The 23,551-nt window shown below is 41.7% G+C and overlaps 1 protein-coding gene across 1 annotated transcript in view; it reads right to left on the reverse strand.

The window, feature by feature from the left end:
* rptor (regulatory associated protein of MTOR, complex 1) overlaps window positions 1–23,551 on the reverse strand; it is a 153,715-nt gene that overhangs the window by 15,026 nt on the left and 115,138 nt on the right. The window contains 8 exon segments of the mRNA XM_047342165.1: window positions 2,178–2,279; window positions 3,299–3,423; window positions 3,547–3,661; window positions 6,978–7,083; window positions 14,299–14,409; window positions 14,995–15,172; window positions 15,728–15,831; window positions 20,580–20,698. Coding sequence (XP_047198121.1) covers window positions 2,178–2,279; window positions 3,299–3,423; window positions 3,547–3,661; window positions 6,978–7,083; window positions 14,299–14,409; window positions 14,995–15,172; window positions 15,728–15,831; window positions 20,580–20,698 — 960 coding nt within the window.

Consider the following 23,551-nt stretch of genomic DNA (forward strand, 5'->3'; position numbering starts at 1 on the left):
AGCATCTCGCTGAGAAACGTTCAAGATCTTGTAGCAAATGCTTTCAGAGGCAGTGCAGGTTTTAGGCAGTACAAAGACAGACCTGCGTAATATTTCATCAGGTTCTATATTATTAATGCAGCTGAGGCAATGCTAAAAATCTTAAAAGTTGAAAACACAAACATATAATAATTGTACTCCATCTAAAAGACAATCCAAGTAACTGTAATAACTCTAAACTGACTACTGAGCCAGGAGGGGAGGTGCTGTGCGTGAATAGGGAAATGGGCGAGCGAGAGAGAGATTGCCAATGTTTTTGAAGCCTGCTTCCAAGTTTCAAAAATATATCTGAACACTATAACTTGAAGCTGGAGTCCTCAGTAAAACTTTTCCTGGAAAGACGTTAAGTCGAGCGGATGTTGATATATTTATATAAAATGTATGCCTCGGCTGTAGTCCGAATGCAGAAGCTACACAGTGACTGTCGCTTACGAAACGTCCAGGATAACAAGCACACCATTAAATGTTAACGTCTTCGTGAAAGCAAGGCTTCGGCTCACTGCGAGAGAGTCCTCCCCAGAGCAAGAGTCTCTCAGGGCCATTTGTGTCGGGAGAGTTACACAGACAGTGATGCTAGTTAAGTGTGTCACCTCTCTGTTGGTCCCCACAGAGCTCTGGGGACTCTGTGGCGTTGTAATGATGGAGACACATATGTGCAAGCAGTGTGTGGTCCACATCTCTGTCAGCCAGTGAGTCAGCCATCCTGACAGCTCGGCTCGAGTTGCAACCAATTAGCTAAATAGTTTTCTCTAAAAATGCATCTGAAAGTTGCAAAAAAAACTGTGCTCTCGTGTGCTCATGTCATCATGCTAGGTAAATTCTTTGAAAACTGAGCGCTAGTTAACGACTGCATATACTGAACAATACTTGGAGAAACATACAATCATTCCTACAGCTGTCTCAGTTTCCCCCAAAAAAACTCTGGCCCAGAAACGCCGAGAAGAGAAATGCTCGAGGCGAAAAAAAAGCGGAGCAGTGGAGAGAGTGAGTGGGTAACCCAGCACAGCAGTGGGGAGGGATGTCTCTGACAAGTGTGTACTGTGGGTGTCAGGCCTGGTTCAAATATTTGTGAGTAACTCTATCTCACGATTTAAGGAGGTGTGTCAACAAAGGAGGTAAACATAGAATCCACCGGTGTCCAAGTATAAAATGATCAATTATATTGACAGAAGACAAACATCGCTACAAGTAAAGAATGAGTAATGAAAAACATATTGTACTCAGATTTATTTTGTGTTCTTGAATAAACTGACCATATGAAAGCCTCCTGCCGTGTTAAACTCGCCCGAACCTTTTGACAGATATGCCATGTTTATCATGTATATGACAAATAGGCTGAGGCAGGCGGGGTCCATAACAGGCTTTAAATTAGCATTAAACTCACTTTGAGTGATGGAACTTAATTCAGACCTGTGATTCAAAACCTGCCTCCAATGTGGCAGAATCAAACCACACAAGCAGTGCTGTTCTCCAACATGTGAAATACCGTGCTGGACTTCACAGTGTAGTGGTGTGGGCTCATACACACTAACCTGCCTCCTACGACAACCTGCTGTGAGCTGCTCCTGGACTTTGACATAACCAGCAAAGGTTTGTTGCCGAAGCTTCTGCATCTGTTACTTTCTGTTACTTAGATTTTCATAAATTTTTGCATTCACCAAAAACTTTAGAATGAATACACCTATATATATATATAAACTAAACTAACTCTTTGGTTTTGAGCTTTTGAGACATGCTGTGCTACAACACCAAAAAAACACCATTCACCAATTGAATCCATTAAGAGCTTCCCCTGCAACAGCGTTAGTCGCTCTGGTGTGATTATCGACTGTACATAAAGATGGACTATGCATCTTCAATTCTTCCCGCTATCCAGAAATGAAGCCAAAATATCCTGGCTACAAACGCTGACATCTTGTACCGGCAACGTCATTTGGAGCCAGAGTCTGCGAGTGGTGGCGATCGGGGCTGTGTGTGTGGAGAGGTGTGGGAGTATGACTGGGATGGGTTGGACAGTGGAGAGGTCGGTGAGTAAATACAGGAGGTACACTACTGTGGGGGTATGGATGGGGGGGTGAGGGGCATAATAGAAAAATAAGAGCGTTGATCTTTACTGTGAGCGCTGGCTGAGGGCTGACCTCGGGTAGTGGGCAGCATGTCAGAAAGACCCTGCCAAGCTGTCACCATCTCTGGGTTCTTCTGGTCGGCAAAGTTCTTCCAGATGCGTAACGCTCCATCATCTAGAAAGAAAGGAAAGGGTGGAGGTTGGAGACAGAAAGATAGAGAGAGGTAAGTTAAGAGTGAGAGCCAGGAAAGAAAGTGGGTGAAGAAAAGGTATCTATCTAAAGATACAGCAAAGTGAAAGCAGCACACAGACCAAATACTTGTTTGCATTCTTAATGGATTTGGAAGGGCATTCTGTAATGTGCAGAAGATGATGATGAAAGCCGGACTCTTTTTAAACAAAGCAACACAAATGCATTATTTGACCACGCACACACACTTCTCAAAAGAATAAATACAAAGTGTAGAGAAGCATCTCAAAAAAGCTCTACGCCTGAAAGTATTTTGTCATGAGATACAAAGAGAACCAAGAGTCCCTAACATTAAAAAAGCCTGTCTGAACAGAGCAGCTGCACCAGAGCTCTGACACTGAGCTAAAGATAAAACACGTCCATGCACTCACACGAGGAAGCTATTACAATCCATAAAATCTCCACTTGATTTACATTCATTTTTTCCCCTTTTTTAATGCCGTACATTTTATATAAGTGCTTTTTTCGCCGATATCCTTCAGAGCATGGCTTCTGTAGAAGTGGTGCACAGTACAATTTGATCAGATGGAATTTAAATGTATTAATTGCTGAGCTTTTATCAAGGTTTCTGGAAGTGTGCAATGAAACACATCGTTCATTTGCAGTCTAATATTACACAGAAAACAAATGTTTGTTTCTGTGTGTGTTTTAATGTAGAGCTGTGTTCTACAATTCCACTGGAATGAAGATAAAGCCATGCAGGGTTTGTTTCGTTGATGAATGATGATAAATACACACAAGTGTTTTGTGTATGTGTGTTTGTCAGGGTAAGAGTCAAGTGCTGCTGCTGCAAATGAGTCTCTTTGCGATTTCTGGTGGGTGTGAACATTTGAGCTACTCACTGAAGAAGCAAAAAGACTGATTTACTAACATGAGTTGTAGCTCCGCAGCTTACTGCATGCTCCTGACTTCTCTATGTCAGTGTGTGCGTGTGTGTTTCCAACCTGTTGCAGTGAGCAGTAACGAACAGTCATGTCCGTTCAGGTACTCCATGGCTGTGATGCGAGTGTAACGAGGGTTTCCGTTGTAGAAGTAGTCGAGCCTCTCGCCCTTCTCCCAGTCCCAAAAACTACAGAATACAAAACCACACATCATTTACATTTGAAAAAACCATCAGGTATGAAACAGAATCATTTACATAATGGTCCTCTTGACATTAAACTAATCTGAGTGCGTGTTGTGTGTCCCTGACCAGATGCTGTCCTTGTCGGCCACAGCGATGCAGGTGTTGAAGGGGTGGAACTTCACGACAGACGGCACTCCAGGGTTACGGTTGATGAATATTTGATCATCCAGACGGGAGACACCTGGAATGAAAGTGGCACAGAGGGGAAGATGGGACGGGGTGGGGGGGGAGAGTTGTTAAACCAGAATAGGAGCAATTGTAAAAAGAAGGAAACCATCTTGATTAACTCCAGCAGCTGCAGTGACCCTCACTGACATCTTCACACTGTAGCAGCAGTATCACAGTTGTTACAGTTAGTTTTTGGAGGTTTCTGGTATGAATACTGTATTTCCTAGAATAAAATCATGGCTATATACGAAACTAGACACCAGGACTCTACGGCATGGAGCCGTGCATCTTCCTAACCTGCAATAACAATCAAAACCTTGTTCAAACAAATAAATGAATTTAGTCAACAGAAAATCTGACATATTCAACAGAAAGACAATAGACATTGAAATAGTGGCGATGTAACATTTTCACTGTGAACCTGGCGCAGAAAATGGGTGAGACCTTGACTCTCTAGAAGAGCAGCGCAGCTCACACGCAGGAGACGCACCTGAGACGAGCAGCTCACACATAAGAATTGTGGCAACTCATACCTGATAACACGGGCGTCTAAAATCACACATCCAGAGTGGCCTGGGTCTAATGCTGCTCCTGTATATAACCAAGATGTCTGCCAGTGTTACAGTGGAAGCAGTAAAATGTGAAATGCTACAAAGTCAATCAAGCTCCATCACCCAGTTGCTTGACATGACTTGAAGCTACTCGTCTGAGGACGGTGCTTAAAGGCCGTTTGGATTGATGCCTTGTTGTTCTGCTGAGGTTATGGAGCAGCAGGATGGTGTATATACCTTTATGTGATCCAGTCAAAATAATCATATTAAAGGAGCATGTCCTTCTGTGGAACAGCTCAGTGATGTGTTTTTAGTGAGGTTTATAGCACAGATGAATAAGTTAGGTCGGGCTTTGGCTACACCGGCGATAACTAATGTTATATATATATATATATATATATATTTTTTTTTAGATTTGTTGACTGGAAGAAAACATGGAACTCTTGTGATCTGAAATGTTTTTCTTATTCATTGAAAACCTTAAATGCTTGATATAGTTGGAGGGTCTCGGCACAGCGTGTCCTGAAGCAACATGAATCTAATACTTCCCTGCATTAACAGCAAGCGCCCTCGTGCTGGCTGCTGTGGTGAAACACTGTCTGTACATGTGTATGCTGACATCAGACAGATGCACAGAGACCACATTTGAAATGCACTGGTTGTATGAAGGCACAAACCAGTTCAAAGACATGTAACTGAGGATGGGTAATTTAATATGTTGTTAAAAAAAGAACAAAGAAAATAGAACAGAAATAAACAGCAACAAGGCATTTATGAAACATTTTATGACTGAATAAATTACATATGGGAAAAAAGTAAGGACTATAGCATTGTTAAAAAAACAATGTAGAACTTGGGGTTAAGCAACAAAATGAACTAAAGATATGACACTATATACGGTAGGAGATACAAGGCCATGAGGAAAAAAAACCTCTCACTCTCTCTTGCATGTGTACCCCTTCGGCAGGTTTTGATGCAAGTGAAAGAGTACCAATACGCCAATGCAACTGATGAGTTCACCGCCTCACCACACGTTGTCATGGCAACTACATCCACCAGCTTGCCAGCCTGTCCTTGGCTACCTGAACGTACTCTCGACACTGCCATAATGAGATGAAGAAGAATGATAAAAAAAAAATGTGTGGCTGTGGTGGAGAAAAACATTCAGAGGGAAAGGTAGTTACAAGAGCATGATCTTCATCATGGATTTACTTTTAGGAACTTCTTTCAAATCTGAAAGTACGCAGGACTTAAGAACAACATGGTGTTGAGGTCAAGATCACATCAACAAAAGAAGAAAAACAAGCTTCAGAAAAAAGTTCAGAAGCCTAAATATTTGTGTTAGTTCTTTTCCTTCGTGTATTCCTAACTTTGCGGTCTTTCTCTCACTTTCTCCATCTTCAGTCTCTCTCTTTCTCCATCTCATCCTCCAACCTCCTCTCCGCTTGTTTCACTCTGGAGGGAACAGACTGAATGAGGGCAACATTACTACTTCTCTCTTTCAAAAAACTGGGAGGATGGACGGGAATTCAATGAATTAGCAAGCAGTCAGAAAGAGGGGGTGAGAGATGTGCGTGAGCAAGCCTCAGCTCTGACGCCAATCGCCTCGTGAGTGTGCATGTGTGTGTGTGTGTGTGTGTGTGTACGCGTACGAGTGTGTGTGTACAAGGAGGGGGGCAGCCGATGACGTTGGGGTTGTTAGCTATTCTGTTTGAGAGAGCTCTGACTTCACATGGGAAGCCTGCGTGTATCCTGGCTCCCTGGGCTCTTTAATATGTAGGGTTGGGCGTCTTCGTACGTGTGAGAGGGGAGTCCTGTGACTCATAAATCAGGTTGTGTCTAACAATCCAGTGAAACCAGTCAGTGCTTCCTCATCATTGCAAATCATCTGCACTTTAAGTCACATGTCTGCAACAGAGCTGTAAACCTGCTTTGTGTTCAAATTTGACGTTTTATTTAGACGGCATTGATTTCAGTGTCCTCCTGCCTTCATCCAGGATTAAAACATTGAATTAAATGTAATTCTGACAAAATCTCAGCTTGTGCTCTCTGATGTCAACACTGTATTTGACACTGCAGACAACAGAACTATCAAAAAGGACTCTCCTAAATTGGAAAGATTCACATCATCTCAGACAGGGTCTATTTTCAGTCAATCTAATAAATAATAATTAATGTAATAAATAAGTGGCTTGCAGTACCGGCTCTGCCCTTTTTAGCTGCATGTCCCCCCCCCGTCTTCCCACGCTTACTATCCTGTCTATAAAGGTAAAATGCCGGAAAAGTCACTTAAAAAAAATCACAACATATGAACTTAACTTTGTGTTTACGTTTGTTTAAGTAACCAAGGACATCGATAGACAGATAATGATTAATAGGCCTCGCTCACATACACCGACCATTATGGCAGTTCAGACTTTGGTTAATACTTGCTCCCAGAGCATGTGCATCAATTATATGAACCAGGTTTTGAGGTACATGTTTTTGATATTTGTATATATAAACTATGTGTCAAAAAGTAAAATGTATTCCCAAACACAGAATGAAGTTATATACCAAGAACTATGATAATTAAACAGGGGTATCTGCTTTGATTTATTGCCCTCTGGACAAACAGAAGTGCAATACTCACTCTCAACTTCCGGTCTCAAGTCATACGTTTTTTGCAATTTAGCTCCAAGCCTAAAGTGCTGTTGAGGTTTTTGAAAGTGGTGAAGTGGACCAGAGACAAATTGATGGTGAGTCATTCAGTTTGGAGTTTACTTGCGTGTCACTGACCTCTTTGCGTGATAATTCGGCTCTGCTTCCTCACACGAGCATTTCTCAGGAACCTCCACTGTCGCTCCATCCTCACCTGGCTCTCCAGGTCGTGCTCCTCTGGGATCTGAGAGGGTGGGTGAAAAAGGAGGAGGGAGACAGTGAGCACTTTAACAGAGCAAACACAATGACTGTTTGAGAGGACCACATCCAGCACAACAAGCATCAAGAGGTGCCACAGTAACACACAGCAGCTTTAAACCAGGTTCAAATTACAGATACCATGACTGCTACGCTCATTACTGATAAAGGGTCACTATGGAGGTTTCTAATCTGGTTGTATTCATGACGAGGCAGATTACAGGAAACCATGACGCACACTGGAGCAAGTTTACCAGCATCTTTGCTGCCCTCGCAAATATGGTAGATGCCAGGATCCTCTTGATGGTGCTCCTCTCTTCACTTTCCTATCATTCACTCCCTCTTTCCCCCTCATAAGACTTCCCATCCTCTCCTTCTCTGTTGCCTCTTTTACTTGAAGTGCCTCTGGATAATTCCTGTTTATCAGTGGGGGTCTCTGACAAAACCTCTCAGCACACCAGTGAATTATTGAGTTGGATTTCAGCTAGATATGAGAAACACATGATAAAAAAAGAATAGAATAAAAGTTGATATTAAACATGAGGGCGGTTTTCTTGTGAACAAACACAGTTATAGTCAGTGTTACTCACCAGAATGCATTGTGTTTATCTTTGAAGCCTAATTAACAGTCTGTTGATCAGTCAAGATGATCAAACTCCAAATGAAACTCATTAATTTACATGAAAATTTCTTGCAGAGCAGAACAAAAGGTTTTACAGATCTCTGTTCAAAACGGTGGACTATGAGGAAAATGCTCTTTGGTTTCACAGGTATTTTAAGTTGCAATACCACAAGTATCTCACTCTCATATTTAACTAGTTTGCAATGTCTCATAGCCTTCCTACCTTAATGTTTCTTTAAATATTACCCTCACTGTGTTCTGACATTTAGCTCAAACAATTGTCATCAACTGACCCACTGGTTCTGTTCAGCATCTTCAGCTATCTATCTGGTTGCCAAATGCTAAATCCACAAATATTTTTTTTCTTTTCCTCCACCATGGAGGCCATATTTTCATTAGCCTGATTAACGTAAAAAACTATTGGAAGGATTACCATGAATTTTGGTGAAGGGATGCTGCATGGATCAGGGAAGAACCCAGTCAGTGCAGATCTGGATCACAGGGCGGATCCAGGAATCATTTTCCACTTACTTTAACATCGCTAGATAGAGCATTAGCCTTGGCAGCGGTGTGTGTTCTCTGACCGCCCCTCTAGTTTAATATGTGTGTGGATCTGAGATAAAATATATTCATAATGAGCATTAAGAGTTATAGGTAGATGTCATTTTTCCACTTTAGATCAAGCCATGTTAGCTCTTTCCCCTGCCTCTAGTCTTCATGCTAAGCTAACTAAAACCTGACCCCAGCTTAATACTAAACACTAAGGCATAAGATTGATATTGATTTTACCATTTTATTCTCACAGAAAACAAAGACATACATTTCCAAAAATTGTGAACTATTTCTTTATGGCTCAGAGTCACGATATGTTCCCCACTGAGACTATAGATCTCCCTGACAACTTTTCTAATCATAGCACAGGCCTGGATTATCTCATTACAATGCTGAGTGGAGCTCAGACTCAGATAATGAGTCGAGGTGTCAAGTTCACTTCATGCAGTCACATCTGATCACATCTGTCGAGCAAAGCGACAAAGTTAAAGGTGTTAACTTTATCAAGTCTTATGTAACAACATGGCCTAGACAGATGTTCTGCCAGCTTTATCTCACTAGTACAGAATGACTATTTCTGCTAAAAGTATTAAAGTTGTAAATTGAAAACTCTTTCATCATGATGCTTATTTGAATAAATAAACAACAAAGTGTAAATAGCAGAACGAGCCATAATTGTGTGTGTGTGTGTGTTTAGATGCTGGTTGCCACCGTGTGCTTATCAAGCACATTTCTAGAGCGATGCATCTCATGCCCACTGAATTTTAAACAGTCTGACACACGCACGAACGCACACACAACGGGGAAAGGTTGTAGTAGGCAGTTTAGCCAAGATTCTGTTATACTGAGCAATCAGTGCGTATGTGTGTGTATGTGGTGCCGTGTGACTTTAAAACAACCGTGTGTGATCAGTGTTCCTAATGTCTTCACTCAATGTGAAGCTTGTGAATAAATATCGCTCTATGTTTTTTGTAAGTGTGTGGAGTCAAGTCGCGTTTATCTGTATCTCATAAAGTGTCTCTCAGGCTTTGAAGCTCTTGACTGGGACTGGTAGGAGGCAGATTTCGCAGTCAGACTGAGGTTGACATATTCCCACAGCTGTGTGTGTGTGTGAGTGTGTGTGTATATACCAAGGTAGGAGGCAGCTGATACAGCGGTTCCCAGGGTTTTGGTCCTGCACCGTGCCAGCCTCTGATGTAACACATAATTAGACCCTGAGGTAGACTAAAGCCTGTGTGTGTGTTTGAGAGGGAGAGATTTATGCATATATTGTCCGCAGAGCTCTTCACACTTCACATTGATGGTATTCTATATGGCCAAAAGTATGTGGACAACCAAGCACAATGCACGTACTGCATGTGATTGTTAATCATCTCTCTTTAAAGGGGACATAGCATGCCCATTTTACCACAAGTTGATATGGTTCCTTGGGGTCTTAATGAAATGTCTGTAACATACTTTGGTCAAAATACCACAAGGATCATTTAAAACAGCTCCCTTTTTACCCTGTATAAAACAGCCCTCCACAGAGCGACCTGTTTTGACTGCCTGTTCCTTTAAATGCTAATGAGCCAGCTCCCCTCCCCTCATGATTTTAAACGATATAAATTACATATTTTATATGATATAAATTATCAAATATGCATCCCATACTTTGTATTCCCTTGTTGTCCTGGAGTTTTAATTTTCCCAATCACATAATTAAATGTCCCCTCTGCCCATCCACTACAAGCACACAAGCAGACAGACAGAGAGAAAGAGAGGTGGGGGCTATGAAGACCATCATTTACCCCGAACCCCGACATTCAACGGTACAACAACAAGCGGAGAAAGCAGAATCGCGGGCTGACCTTATATATACAGTCTATGGGCTGACCAGCGGAGAAATGCTCGCCCGTGAACAGCCAGGCGGCTGCGTGCTGGAGCGCCTCGCAGCGCACTTCCGTGTCCCGGCGAACTACTGTAACCGCGGAACTACTGTAACCCCGGAACTACTGTAACCGGCGAACTACTGTACCGGCGAACTACTGTAACCCGGCATACAGTAGAGCTGAACACTGCGGAAGTCTTCCACACAGCTGGCAGTGTGGAAGACCGCTGTAGGCAGCGCAGCGCTCTCCAGCGCGCAGCCGCCTGGCTGTTCACACGGGACGAGCATTTCTCCCGCTGGTCAGCCCCATAGACTGTATATAAGGTCAGCCCGCGATTCTGCTTTCTCCGCTTGTTGTTGTGCCCTTGAATGTCGGGGTTCGGGGTTACAGTAGCGCTGAACACTGCGGAAGTCCTCACACTGTTGGCTGTGTGGCGCTGACACAAATTCCAGCTCACGCACGGAGAGCGGCGGTCGCCGAGCAGCTGCTGCAGCCTCCCGGTCCCAACGATCCAGACAAATGCCACAGTGAGTGAATCGCGGGCTGACCAGCGGAGAAATGCTCGCCCGTGAACAGCCCGGCTGCGTGCTTGGGAACGGCGCTGCGCTGCTCGCAGCTCGCTGCCCGTAAACCCGAGTAACGAGTGTGGGGGGACGGAGGGGGCGGGGGGGGTGGGCCAAGACCATGTAGGAGACTTCCAGTGTATTGTTACGACACAATACCCAGGAAGCGCAATCAGTCGCCAAGCATGACGTTTCTGACTTAGAGGAACTATAACAAAACGCGCGAGTGTTTTTCCCAGAGTTTTGGGTTGGTAGACATGCCAGATACCCACATTAACCTGTAGAAGCACTAACAAAGTGGAATTTGCATGCTATGTCCCCTTTAAGAATTCTGAATTTTTTCAGAAGAAGCTTAGTCTTGTTGACAAAGACAGGGCTTTTGACCAAAGTCTTACCACAAATGTGTGTCCAATGGAAGCACATGACCCCAAAAATATCATGGTCAGGGTTTTTTCTGCATAGAGAATTTTGCGCTTCCTCCACCTCCTGACAAAATTCTAGTACAGTGGTAACGGCCTATTGAGATCACGTTTATCCTGGGCCAAATTAATCACTACAGGCGTTTGATTACACACTCTGCTGCTCACTCTCACTCACACACAGACATTCAGACACATGCACACAAAAACATGTAAAAACTCAAGACTGGGTCAAAACAGAGACACAGAGTGAAGCAGTTAATTACTGACAGAGCGGCTAAAACTGTACGAAAAGACCCAAAATGATCACTTTAAGCTGACTTAGTGGACCTGTGCATTGCTTCCTGGGTGTCTGCCATGGGCTTGGTATATGTCTCAATACCATCCCGCCATATTTTCAGGCAGGAAAAACCCTGTTTGTATACTTTAACATTATAATTTCCTGGTAACATTTTATTTTATGATTTGATATTTCCTGTTTCTTTCCTTTCCTACTATGAACTGTTATCATCTAACTTTTGATGGACGTGTTAAAGGTTAATTAAAACCATTTGTTTTTCTTCTAGAACTAATAATGAAATGACAATAAAAAAATAAATGATGGCTCTCAGTTTTTCTGCTTCAGTTTCAAGGATCTGGGATGGTGCCTGCTTCTAATTGTCAACTGTTATTGCTCAAGACCACAATTAAGTAATATGACAGAGCTTTGATAAGTCAGAAAGTCTTCTATGCACCTATCCTTGAAAAATAATTTATTTGATAATATATTCGTTGTTGGAATCTTGATTTTTATCAGGAGTATGCTGAAGTGTTTGTCAGTTGAAAACCTTCACACTAAGGGACTCAATTACAGACAATTAATTCAAGGAGTGGTAACTTTATAATAATAATAATTCCATTTTCCTAAAATTTGTTCCAAATTACATAGTTCTTCATAAAAATGATCAACAAATTGAAAATAAATTGTAAAGCCTTGAGAACTTAGATTTACATATCTCTGAATGTGTACAATGATCTGAAGACTGTGTCCATTGCTTAACAAAACTCTGAAATAGCCAACGTGTAATGTATGAAAAATTAACAAGAAACCAGTAAATCATTCAAACTTATATATAAGCCCAACACATGAACAGTGATGAGGCCAATTCAGTTTCATTTTAAGAAAAGATAAATTTAGCTGTTTGAGAAAGAAAGCTGCAACCAGCATCGCTACAGGCCAAGCAAACAGCCCATTTCACACAGACACGTTAAGAACAGGCACTTTACCAGTATAACCCAAAACTTTAACAGAAAAATTATATAATTAGACAGACTTATTGCTGCATGTTGGGAAATGAGCACACTGGTTTGGCAAAGAAGCATCTATACAATGCTTTTTCAGTGCTGCGTTTGGTTGAAAGATGCATATGAACATTCGTATTTTGCTCATATTGGACATGTCGTCTGAATCTGGACCACGCCCTCCTGCCACAACACATAACAGGCAGGACAGGGTACGACATATAATAGTAAATCTAACTGGAAACGAAAACAGTTATCAGTGATGAGGAGGGGGTGATGCACTGAGGTCTGTGTTGTACACTGTCCTGCCTGTTAATGTGTTGTGGCAGATAGGTGTGGTCCAGATTCAGACGACATTTGCACAATTATCTGATACATCCGTTTGTATCAACGCCCCTTCTTCCTGTGGCTGTGTGTGACCCCTGTTCCCTCTCACACTCACTTAAGTCTGTAGCTGTGAATAGCTGATAATTGTAGATGGAGATACACAGACACTCCAATGCACGGACACCTGCACTCACACTCACACACTCTCACACACACACACACACACACAATGCTGACACAGTGATATGATAACCTGCCGACAGACTTTTCAGGCATCCTCACACACTCACACACTCACAGGGCTTTGTAATGGAGAGGAATTTTATGGCAGCACTCAAATTTTTTGCCAACACAGCAATCTGATTTGTGCTACAGCAAAAACCCCTCTCCTCCTTCTCCTCCGACTCTTCCCATCCAATCATCTCCCTGCTTTTCATCACCTTTTGTTGCCACTTCTGGCTCGTTTCCTGTTCATCCGCTCACCATGCCCTTTATACAGTTTATATCTGTTCAACTACTCGGCTTTTCCTCTTACTCCTCTATCTGCTCGTCAATGTCTGTTCTCTTTTCAAATATTTTACTTCCATCTTCTCTTACTTTTTTCTTGTGCACTCTCTCTCTCTCTCACTCCTTCACGCAGTCTTCCTCCTCTTTCCGCCCCCAAATGTCTGTGTTGTAAATATTTTATTTGCCTAAAATCTACTTTTCTTTACACTTTCTTTTTGTATCAGCCATTTTGTCTCATACCCACATGAATATCTAATACTTTTCTAACGTATTTTTCTTTCCCCCCTGTTGGACCCTCATGCTTGAGTCTTTATAAAGATACTCTCCATCTTTGTTTAACCCTGACACAATGTCCTGAAAACATCTTCTTACTGCATCATGTCCCAAAGAGAATGGCATGTTTAGAGTTTTTAAACAGATGGAAGCTTGATTTAATATTATATAATTCTGCACCAACTACTGTGCCTGGTAGAAAGTACTTCTTTAAATCTTTACTCAATTTCACTCAAGAGGACTTTATGGAGCTCACACAGCTCCATTATTCATCTGTACAAGCAGCAGGTTCGTTCTCACACTGCGATCGGTGCCTTCCCTGCTGTTTTTCATAGGATTTCATTCTTTTTTAAATACATTCTCTGTTACAGAGTTCATGTCCTCAGATGACTCAGTGATTCCTGCAGCTATTGTAAAATGCATGACAAACACACCCATGACATCACATCAATATGTACATGAAAATTAAAAATTACCGTTCATACAGTATCAGGATGTCTTTGTTGCTTAGCAACCACTTTAAGCTGCTGATCAAGACCTAGATTGCTTGGCGGAGGAATAATGTGAATATATTGTTTGTTGATTAAAAAAAAGATGGATTTGCTCTTTTTCTTTTTTAATTTGATAATGTGTGATTTGCATTTCATCAAAGCAATAACTCAGCTGATCTGCTGCCTTGAGATGAATAGCTGATAACTGATCAAGAAAAACTGGAAGAGTGAGTTGGAGGTGGAGACAGAGATAGTAAAAAGAATGGAGGAGACACAAAGGTGTGAGGGACACTACCTTCATGACAGGCTGAGCAAAATACTTTGCACTCCAATCACACAGGCCCGTCTGGAGGGCAGCACTGATGTAGTTCCTGTGACCACCCGGCTCGTCACCGTCCTCAGCTGCCTGGGCACGCGCAAAAACAAGACCAGGTCAAATCTACAGTAGTATATGGCTGGACCTTGTTTGGTCAATGTGTGAAATTGAGAACATAGTTGAAAACTGCTGTGGAATCAATTTGAACGACTACTTTAAATGGAAAGTAGCTAAATCCTGCTTGAAAACTCACTTTATGTTGCCAGATCATGTAATACTTGAATTAGCATATTCATATCCTCCTCATCTCTGTAATCACATATACTGTAATTTAAAAATGGCTGACTATGCTGTGAGTTCAGCTGCATTTACATATAAAATGATCATGATCAAAATGACATCAGCCTCTGTCTGGGTAACAAACCTGCTCCACCTTTCTGACACTCACTGAAGAAGTAGACTCAGAGAGAGGTGAGCCTCTCACTCACTGGGCAGCAATGGTGACTCTCCTCTATGGAAAGTAGCTAAGCAGTCGTGATCTAACTATTTTTATTCTCTTTACTCTCTAGTTTTAATATAACTTCGACTTCTGAACATTGTTGCCGTTGGTTACAGATTATGTTATCTACACACTGGCTGAGATACAAATTCTTGATCAGCAGACTTTTCCTTTACCTGCTCTGGTCCCTTGTCAAACATCTTGCGAGTGCGGGGAAACTGGTGGGAGTGGGGTGCTTGTCCTCCCAGTGTCGGGGTGTAGGGGGGCCGTGTGGCTGGCTGATCTCTTGCGGGGGGTTTGGGCACCTCGTTGGTCAAACTGGAGCTGCTGGTGCTGGGCATGGGAGGAGACCCACTGTGGGAACATGTAAATGAACAAAAGACAATTGAGATACAAAGGCAGAGGTTGGACTTTTGTGTAATCACAAGCATACAATATTATTTTTGAATGGAGAGAGAACAAGACTAGTTTACTGATACCTTATGTAGAATGATGCATAAGAATAAATACTTTGTGACCACATCAAGGGCCTGACAGAGGAGTGGGATACACAAAGGGATTTACATTCCGCTTTTATGGAAGCTTCACATGCTTCACTTTTATAACTGAAAGGACGAAGGTTCTCTGACTATATCAGGGACACAGATGTTGACTGTTTTTACATGTACAGTTTAATGTGCTTGTTCTTGTCTTCATATCTCATTAGTTCCTGTCTTTGATCTCATGTTCTTGTTAATGCAACATGTAATGAATTGTGGGGTCTTGCGCTTAAATTAGTAAAAAAAAAAATTCCCCCTGCGCATTTCATTAGGAGAATTGTGCATCTGTACATGATGCATAGGTTTTGATGCTGTACTTGAACGAGCAGGTATATCTGGAAATTCATGTGTGTGAGACACGTTCCCTCACCTGGCTTGATGAATGTGCGTGCCCTTGCTGGTAGGACTGGCTGGAGCCGACTGGGTGAGAGAGCCAGAGTCCAGGATCCTCTGGGGTCGAGCGTTCATCGTCGCCTGAGGAGAAACCGAATGGGTTAAGTTCACCTTTGTGTAATAAAATAATCCCAAATCAGGGATACTCCTTCTGTAAAAGCCCACAAAAAGTGGGAAGAACTTTACAAAGTACAGTTTGACAAAATTTCAAGAACTTTATCTAATTAAATGGAGCAGGTAATATAACCTCTTCATTGTGAGTTGTCTAATGGCTGCTCACAAGGGAGGGGTAAACTTAATAAAGACAACAGAGGCAAAGCATCACTGATGAATAGCAGAGTTGTTGTTTACTCAGGTGGAGAGAAACTCGTAGAAGTAAATGTGGTTATCACAGGCAAACACATTTTACTAGCTGGGATTGCCTCTAACTTGATTTCTGTGCTAATTGCAAGATTGCGGCAAGTACATTTTGTTTGTGGTGAGTGTCTAAAAGTTTTTGATGCAAAGTTTATCTACAGCATTTGTGATGGTGAAAAGACATCAGTCACTAAACTTTGCTGTGAGCGCTTCCTTAAGAGGCAACTGGATATGAAACAAAACAGCAGTAAAAGCAGCTAACAGGGTTATTATGGAAATAGCTCTGTCACTAATCTAAGTACTTTTTTTTACTCAAGCACAAGATCTATACAATGAGAAAAACATAAAAAGGACTTAAAGAGATACAGACAAAGAACTGAGCAATACACAGAACTTTGGGAGGAGAAGTGAATGTCTGAAGTCGTTGGGTAAAGGCAGCAGTGCACAGCAGACATGTTGCAGAGAAACCTGACATTTCTAATGGCAGAACTGAGCTTGACACTGCAGCATTGATCCTATAGAGGATCCTCTGAGAGATAGAAAGTGGCAGCAGCTATACTCTGGTAAAAGCACATACAAAAGGATCTTGGTGAGATGAGTGGTTATCAAGCCTGTACTATCCTCAAAGGTCACAGGTTTATTCCTTCAATGTCAGCATGCGTCTGTTAACAACCACATATTTTCTGTTGCAGGTCACAAAATCTCACTGTCTGTGTTTTAAAGCAGCAGAGATCACAGCAGATGCCTTTTTACCAGACACTGTGATGAATGTGAAGTTGCAAGCTCACGGGTTCAGACGACTCCATTATGCAACAAGTTCATGGATTATTCATCAACCTTTGCTGATCGCTAACATGTGGTAAACAAACATCACGCTAACGCAGGAGGCCACATGCCTTATCTGCTGACAAGCTTTCCATAAAATGGTATATGCAATGTTATGCGGGGGGTGCAATCGGTTCTACCAGCTGCTACACGCCACACTGGGAAAATACTCCAGTCTCAACATGTTTTCCTTCACTACCTCAATCATCAACTGGTTGGAAAGTGAGTGCATGCAGACACATATAGAGGGATATGAAATGTAATGGTCTGAATGGTCCTGTTTGATTATTGAAGGACAATCTAAACGGCTGGTGGAGAGAGTGCCGAGTGCTCCATGTATGAAGACGACATGGCAGTGGTGAAGGTGGGAGGGGACTGAACAAGGCAGAGCTGGTGGGCTTATGGAGGGCAGATGTGGTTGGTGGAGGAGTGTCACAGGGTAACTGCGTGAGAAGAGATCCTGCATCTGCTGCGTCAGATGAGGGAAACCAGACGGTGCTGGCTCCTCAAATTATAATCTCCCCTAGAAACAAGTCAAGTAGCGTGTCAACTATGAGAAGTCAAAATCTCCTGTCATTCAAGAAAAATTTAAGATAAGCAAATCAAAGCAACTTCAACTCAATGCCCTTTGAGTGAAGAAAGGTTTAGGTCATGTATCAAGTTAATTGGTGTCACATTCATTAACATAGCTTCAAGGCTTAAATCGATTAAGTCAAGTCTTAATCTCCCCTCATGATGCACTGAAGTTATACGTCTTTTCCAACCCATCAGTTTTTATGATTTATATCCATCTCTGTCAAAACTCATATATGATGTAAATTTTGTATTAAACGTAATATTAATGGAAGACATCAAAACAGTAAAATCATGATAAGCAATGTTAAGATTACAATAACAATAAAGATTACAATAAATGGAAAAGACAAGGTTGAAATTGATTAAAAGCAAAAATATAACATTAGTTTTGAGCAGTTCCATAAACATAAGAACAGAGGTTGCTTTTCTTTGCTGTGATTTGAGCATGTTCTAAATATTTGGTGCATAATCTACCTACTAATTCCACAAATGTCTGTCTGTCAGTGTGTTTGTCTTTCTGTCTGTGGAACACATATCCCAAGAACCATTCATCTTATCAGGTTTACACTTGGCATGTGTATTCCTAATGGCCCGAGGAAATGCAGTGTCGACTTTAGACACGTGATACAATCAATATTCATCAGTGAGTGAATAAATAGGTAAACACTGCTTTGCAGTCAGTGGCAGCAGGGGCTTCACAGGAAGTTTCTTTCTTCTTCCACATTCTTGAAATAAACTACAGCAGTGGAGCAGCACATCGGACTGACACAGACATTCTCAGGTGCTGATTTACTCTTATTGAAAGCAAAAATATAAATTAATTTTTCGAGCAGTTTCTTGAACGTATCAACAGAGGCTGCTTTTCTAATTTGTGGTGAGAGCATGTTGCATATTTTCGGAGCATAATTTGAAGAAATGCTTTGAAGGCACTGCAGAGATATCACGTTCACAAGAATGGGAAGGGAAAGACTTAAACTGCGTGGGCGGAGCCATAAAAAGTATGAATCTTCTTTTCTCCTGAAACTCGACACACTAGAATAACACAAACAATAAAGATAGACTCATGACTTTTATCCCAGCATCATGCAGCAAGATGGACCTATCAATAAAAGCATTTAAAGCTTTCACCTGAGAAGCAAGTACATTTTAATTAGCTGCTGACCTTGTTCTCTTTGTAACAAATCAATATCATTTGACATTTAAAATCCTAATTAAAAATGCTGAATTCCCAGATAGGCTACTGTTAATACTTGTGAACCTGGGATGAACAGACTTTGATTAAGCTGCCGCTCACAGGCTCTCTGCAAGAAACAAAATGAATACGGGCACCCTCTGTGATAACTCAACCTTTAGAGAGTAAAGCATTAAAAGGTGTTTACACGATTTATTATAAAGGTATAGACAGCACAGGCAGAGCTTGATGCTTTATCACTGTTTTAGTGATACAAAATGTATGTATGTGCAGCATGAATGACACTATGACATGGTCTTGTCTGAATCGAGACCTAAGCCAGTGGAAGCAAATTATGTCCCGAGTCAAGAGAGATAGTTTAACGTCAAGTCTTAAACAAAACAAAACAAATAACTCAGTCACGATAAGTCAGTCAACGTCTCATGTCAAATGAGACAAGTATCTGGTCTACTGAAAGAAACTGAAGTTAACTGTCAAGTCAAACGAGACAAAAACAAGTCAAGTACCAACTGAGAGAAGTCCAACTCTCCATTCATTCATTCAAGAAATATCAAGAGAAGAAAATTAAGACAACTTCAACTCAATGTGCCCTAAATGAAGACGTTGGGTTTGGGTCAAGTATCGAGTCAATTGAGGTGAGTCCGAGTCAACAGTACAAGCTGTTTGAAAAAGTCCAAGTCAAGTGTCAAGTCAGAGGGAACAGTTTTATGCTTAGTGTCACATCAATCAAGACAACTTCAAGGCTAAAGTCAAGTCAAGTCACAAATCATCATTAGAAAATTGTAAGAAATTTGGGACCTTTCAAGTCTTTAAATACTGACCAATAAAATGACAGCATATGATATCTCATCTTTTCAAACCTGACTAATTCAGTTGTTTAACATAGTCAAGACTTTGTCAAGAAAAATGTAAATGTTGGAGACTTATTATATTAAGGATCTGTGGCTATGGACGTCTTTTTTTCTCTTTTTCTTAGTTACCAGGTAATAACTAAAGACTTAAGTCAAATACTCACTTTTAAACAGTGCTGACTTAAGTCAAGTCTCACCTATTCTAAAAGGCAGACCTTTTACAATTAACAGAAACACAGGAGGTGTGGAGGAGGTGCAGAGCACAATGAAATCACATCTCTCACTGTGTCCGTGTGGCTGAAAATCAGTTTGTTCCCATATGTTGACTGTCAGAGTGCAGATTCTTTTAAAAGATAACACCTAACTTTGGTTCTGCAGGTACAGACACTGAGACTACAGAAGCGTGCTGCAGAGCCACACAGACAGTGTGGTGCATTAGCTGGCACAAGAGGAGTTTATTGTATTATATTGTAATTCAATTTCTTTTTGTTTTTTATTGCAGTCCAGTTTGGAGTCTCATTGCAGAGATGCTACTCGTCTGAAGGTAACTGAGGGGACAGTGGTGGAAAACATGAGAAATTTTGCTTTGGGGTTAGTATGGGCGGTGGACTACAGTGGTTAATACGGCTCCTTAAGTTACAGCAGCCTCTTTCGTCTGCTCTGCTCTGCCAAGCCTCAGGGAGTCATTGGCTCTTAATTGCATTTGCACAAAAGTAATGGCCTTTTGGTGGGAGAAAATGCCAGTGGGAGGGTGGGGTGTGTGCGCTGGAGATGGATCTTTTTCACTGCATAAGCATGTGGTAAAGAAACACTGAAATACACATACAGAAACTAATAAGTCCCTCTCACATCACAGTCTAGAAAATTAGTTGCTCCTCATCTTTATGACTTAAAACAAGGACATTAAAGTAAAAAAAAAAACGTTTTAATCCACCACTAAACAGCCTATTCAGAGCTCGACTCTTTCATCAACATGTGTGTGTGCGGTAAAGACATGCCTTGAGATCCAGGACGCAAACACAACTAACCTTGTATGCTATGCTGTTGAGGACCTTCATGGCCAGGTCCGACACCTCAGGAAACGGATCTGCGGCGAGATGTAGCAGCACTCTCCAGATCTGAGTGTAAACGCTGTTGAAGGACACACCTGGAAAAGACACACAAAAGAAAATCATTTTGAGGGATAATAAATTATTTGTAGATGAAATATCATGAAAATTAACATAAAAATACATCAGCATTTACAAATCACTCTGGTGCAACTCTTAACATCGGTCCTGAGTTCATAACCACGCAGACCTAACAGCTAAGAGAAAATGCACAATCATCTCATTAGCATCATGGTCCCCCGGTCGTTCTCCTCTCCGGCAGTCGTTGGATATGTTGAGGTGACAGAGGGAAAAAGACCTCCAGTGTCAGGTAATGTACACCATTAATCAAAACACAAACAAGACACCCACACACACGCACGCACGCCAAGCAGCTGGCTCTCCTCATCCACAGAGCTTCATTGCTGTCAATTATAACTGTTAACATGAATACAAATGAACAAAGTGTCTCCTTCTGTCAGGTGGTTTAGTTCATCTGTTCTTGTCTTCAGCTTTCCTTTGTAGTGACACTTTCTTCAGCCACACTCTCCAGTTAATCATTACTTAAACGTGTGATTTTAAACCCTCCACATCCTCCCTGTTTACTCATTTCCTACTTTCTTCTCCATCGGATCAACAAGGCCTGGGACCCTATCACTGGCCTGCACGGATGTCCCTGCCTCTAGTACTTACTCACAACATATTGTACCAGCCCTCCCCTCATAGTGTTTTTATTTTAAATTTTTGTTTCCTTTCTTATATTTTTCATATTTATACTTGCACAAATACACCACAGCAAATTCCTTGTATGTGTAAACCTACCTGACAATAAAACCTGATTCAGATTCTTTCCTCAACGTGCCCGTCACATTTCTCATTGTTTTTGCAACACTCAGCTTTCTTCTCCGCACATTCTTCCTAATTTCGGGCTGCAGTGGGTTGAGCCTCCATCACTTTCTCGCAATCTGTGGTCTTTCTCTTCTCTCTGTGTGTCAGCTGTGGGGACACTGAGCTGTAAGAATCTACAACTTTTGCCATCTCTCTCTTTCCCCTCACTTTTCCGTTTTTTTCTCCCTTTCCTTCTTCACTGATCTTTCCAGTCATTCAGGTGGTCATGTAAACTTGACCTCTGAGAATGACCTCTCATTTTATTTTTCGTCATCTCCCTACACCCTTGCCATGTCACCCACTTTTCCATGAGCCCTGAAAAAACCCCAGGGATGTTGTAGGGATGAGGGAGTGATTTAAATCTGGAACCTCTAGAAGCTCAGACTCCTCTGCACAGAGACCCAAAGGCGTTCACTGGTCAAAGCTTCAAAGATAAGAGACCAAAAAGGAAAGATTCCTAGAATGGAGAGGAGGAGTAAACAAAGGCTACAGCTGGGAAGATAGATGGTTACGTTACCGGACAAGAAACATTGGGAAAGGGTAAAAAAGACCTATATTTCCTGCTTGCTCTGAGGTATGGCAGAGATGGGTGAAAAAGACAAAAGGAGTTGGAGGAGGATCACAGAGAACGATAGAACCCAAAGAAAGGGGGAGAGAGATAAAAGGAAAGAGAGGGCACAAGTGACCAGGGGAGAAAGAGTGAGAGTGAGTTAAAGAGGTGATCAGGCTGTAGCCTTAGGGGCAGGATATGATTAGCGACAGCTAGCCAGTGCGCTATAGCTGCTTCAGTAAACAGCCAGTTGATAGATGTGATATACAGTTCCTCTCCCATATAACCGTTGCGCTACATTACGGGTGCACACAAATTACCTCTGCACCGCCTCTATGTCGTCCACATGACAGTGGGTATTACTCACTGGCTTGGCGCTGCACCAGTGGCTTATCCTGACTTGACACTTGCGTCATTCTAAGACTTGAGCAGAGTGAAATGGATGTACAGTAGTAAATATGTTAACTATAGGCTAAAAGAAACACTGCATCACTGTTTTATGGCCTCCTCAGTTCAGGCAAATGACATTAAATACTCTTAACTCTGCATCGTGAGTTTTGGATCTTTAAATGTTTGAGGCAAAAAAATGCATCGAAACGTTCGAGACCAAACTCCTCTATGAGGCCTATTTTGTAATTAGTATTACACCTGTGATGCTCTTTAAATGGGAGAGAGCCTCAAAAACACTGACACAGGTAGAAGTGAAGCTCAGCCCTTGATGGGAGAAAAATGTAAATGCAGATACAGAAAATGGTACAAGTATTGAGTTAGGTACAGAATTACCCTACACTACTTTATCCTGCAGTCAAGAGTAAAATAATCTCATCAACTCTTTGATGGATGGCCATGAAGTTCTGTACAGATATTCAAGGTGACCAGATGATGAATCCCACAGACTCAGGTGATTCTCTGACCTTGATACTGCAGTGAGGATTACACTTCTGGTTTTGACTAGAAGACGATGCGTTGCCGTGAAAGTTGGTGCAGTTACCAGAGAATGAATGACTGTGAGGGGTTGGCTATGTGCTTTGTGAGTAGCCAGTGCTGTCATAGACTTCACCAAGTAAACAAAACCCTGGACGACAGAATAACAACCAGGTTTAGAACCGTGATGGACGAGCTCAACTGCTGCCAAGTATAGAAAAAAGGTTGGAAGCTCATTATGGCTTCATGTGTGGCTCCCACAAATTTCAAAGAAAATCAAAGTACTATAAATGAGAGGATAAATCTGGATGAATTTTGTGTTTCGCTGGATTTTCCTCCAATGCAGCTGATAAATATGTTCAGCGAAATAATTCAACAATAACTCAACACGAACATCATCAACATTCATCTTCCAGGATTAATCCAATGATACCAGATGAATGCTGGTGATCCAGTACCACCAGTCACATTTAATGTTAGAAATACTATGAAATATCTCAACATCTACTAGACGGGCTGAAAAACCCTTGGTGCAGTCATTCATGGTCCC

Source organism: Hippoglossus stenolepis, chromosome 2 (assembly GCF_022539355.2).
Source record: "Hippoglossus stenolepis isolate QCI-W04-F060 chromosome 2, HSTE1.2, whole genome shotgun sequence".
NCBI lineage: Eukaryota > Metazoa > Chordata > Actinopteri > Pleuronectiformes > Pleuronectidae > Hippoglossus > Hippoglossus stenolepis.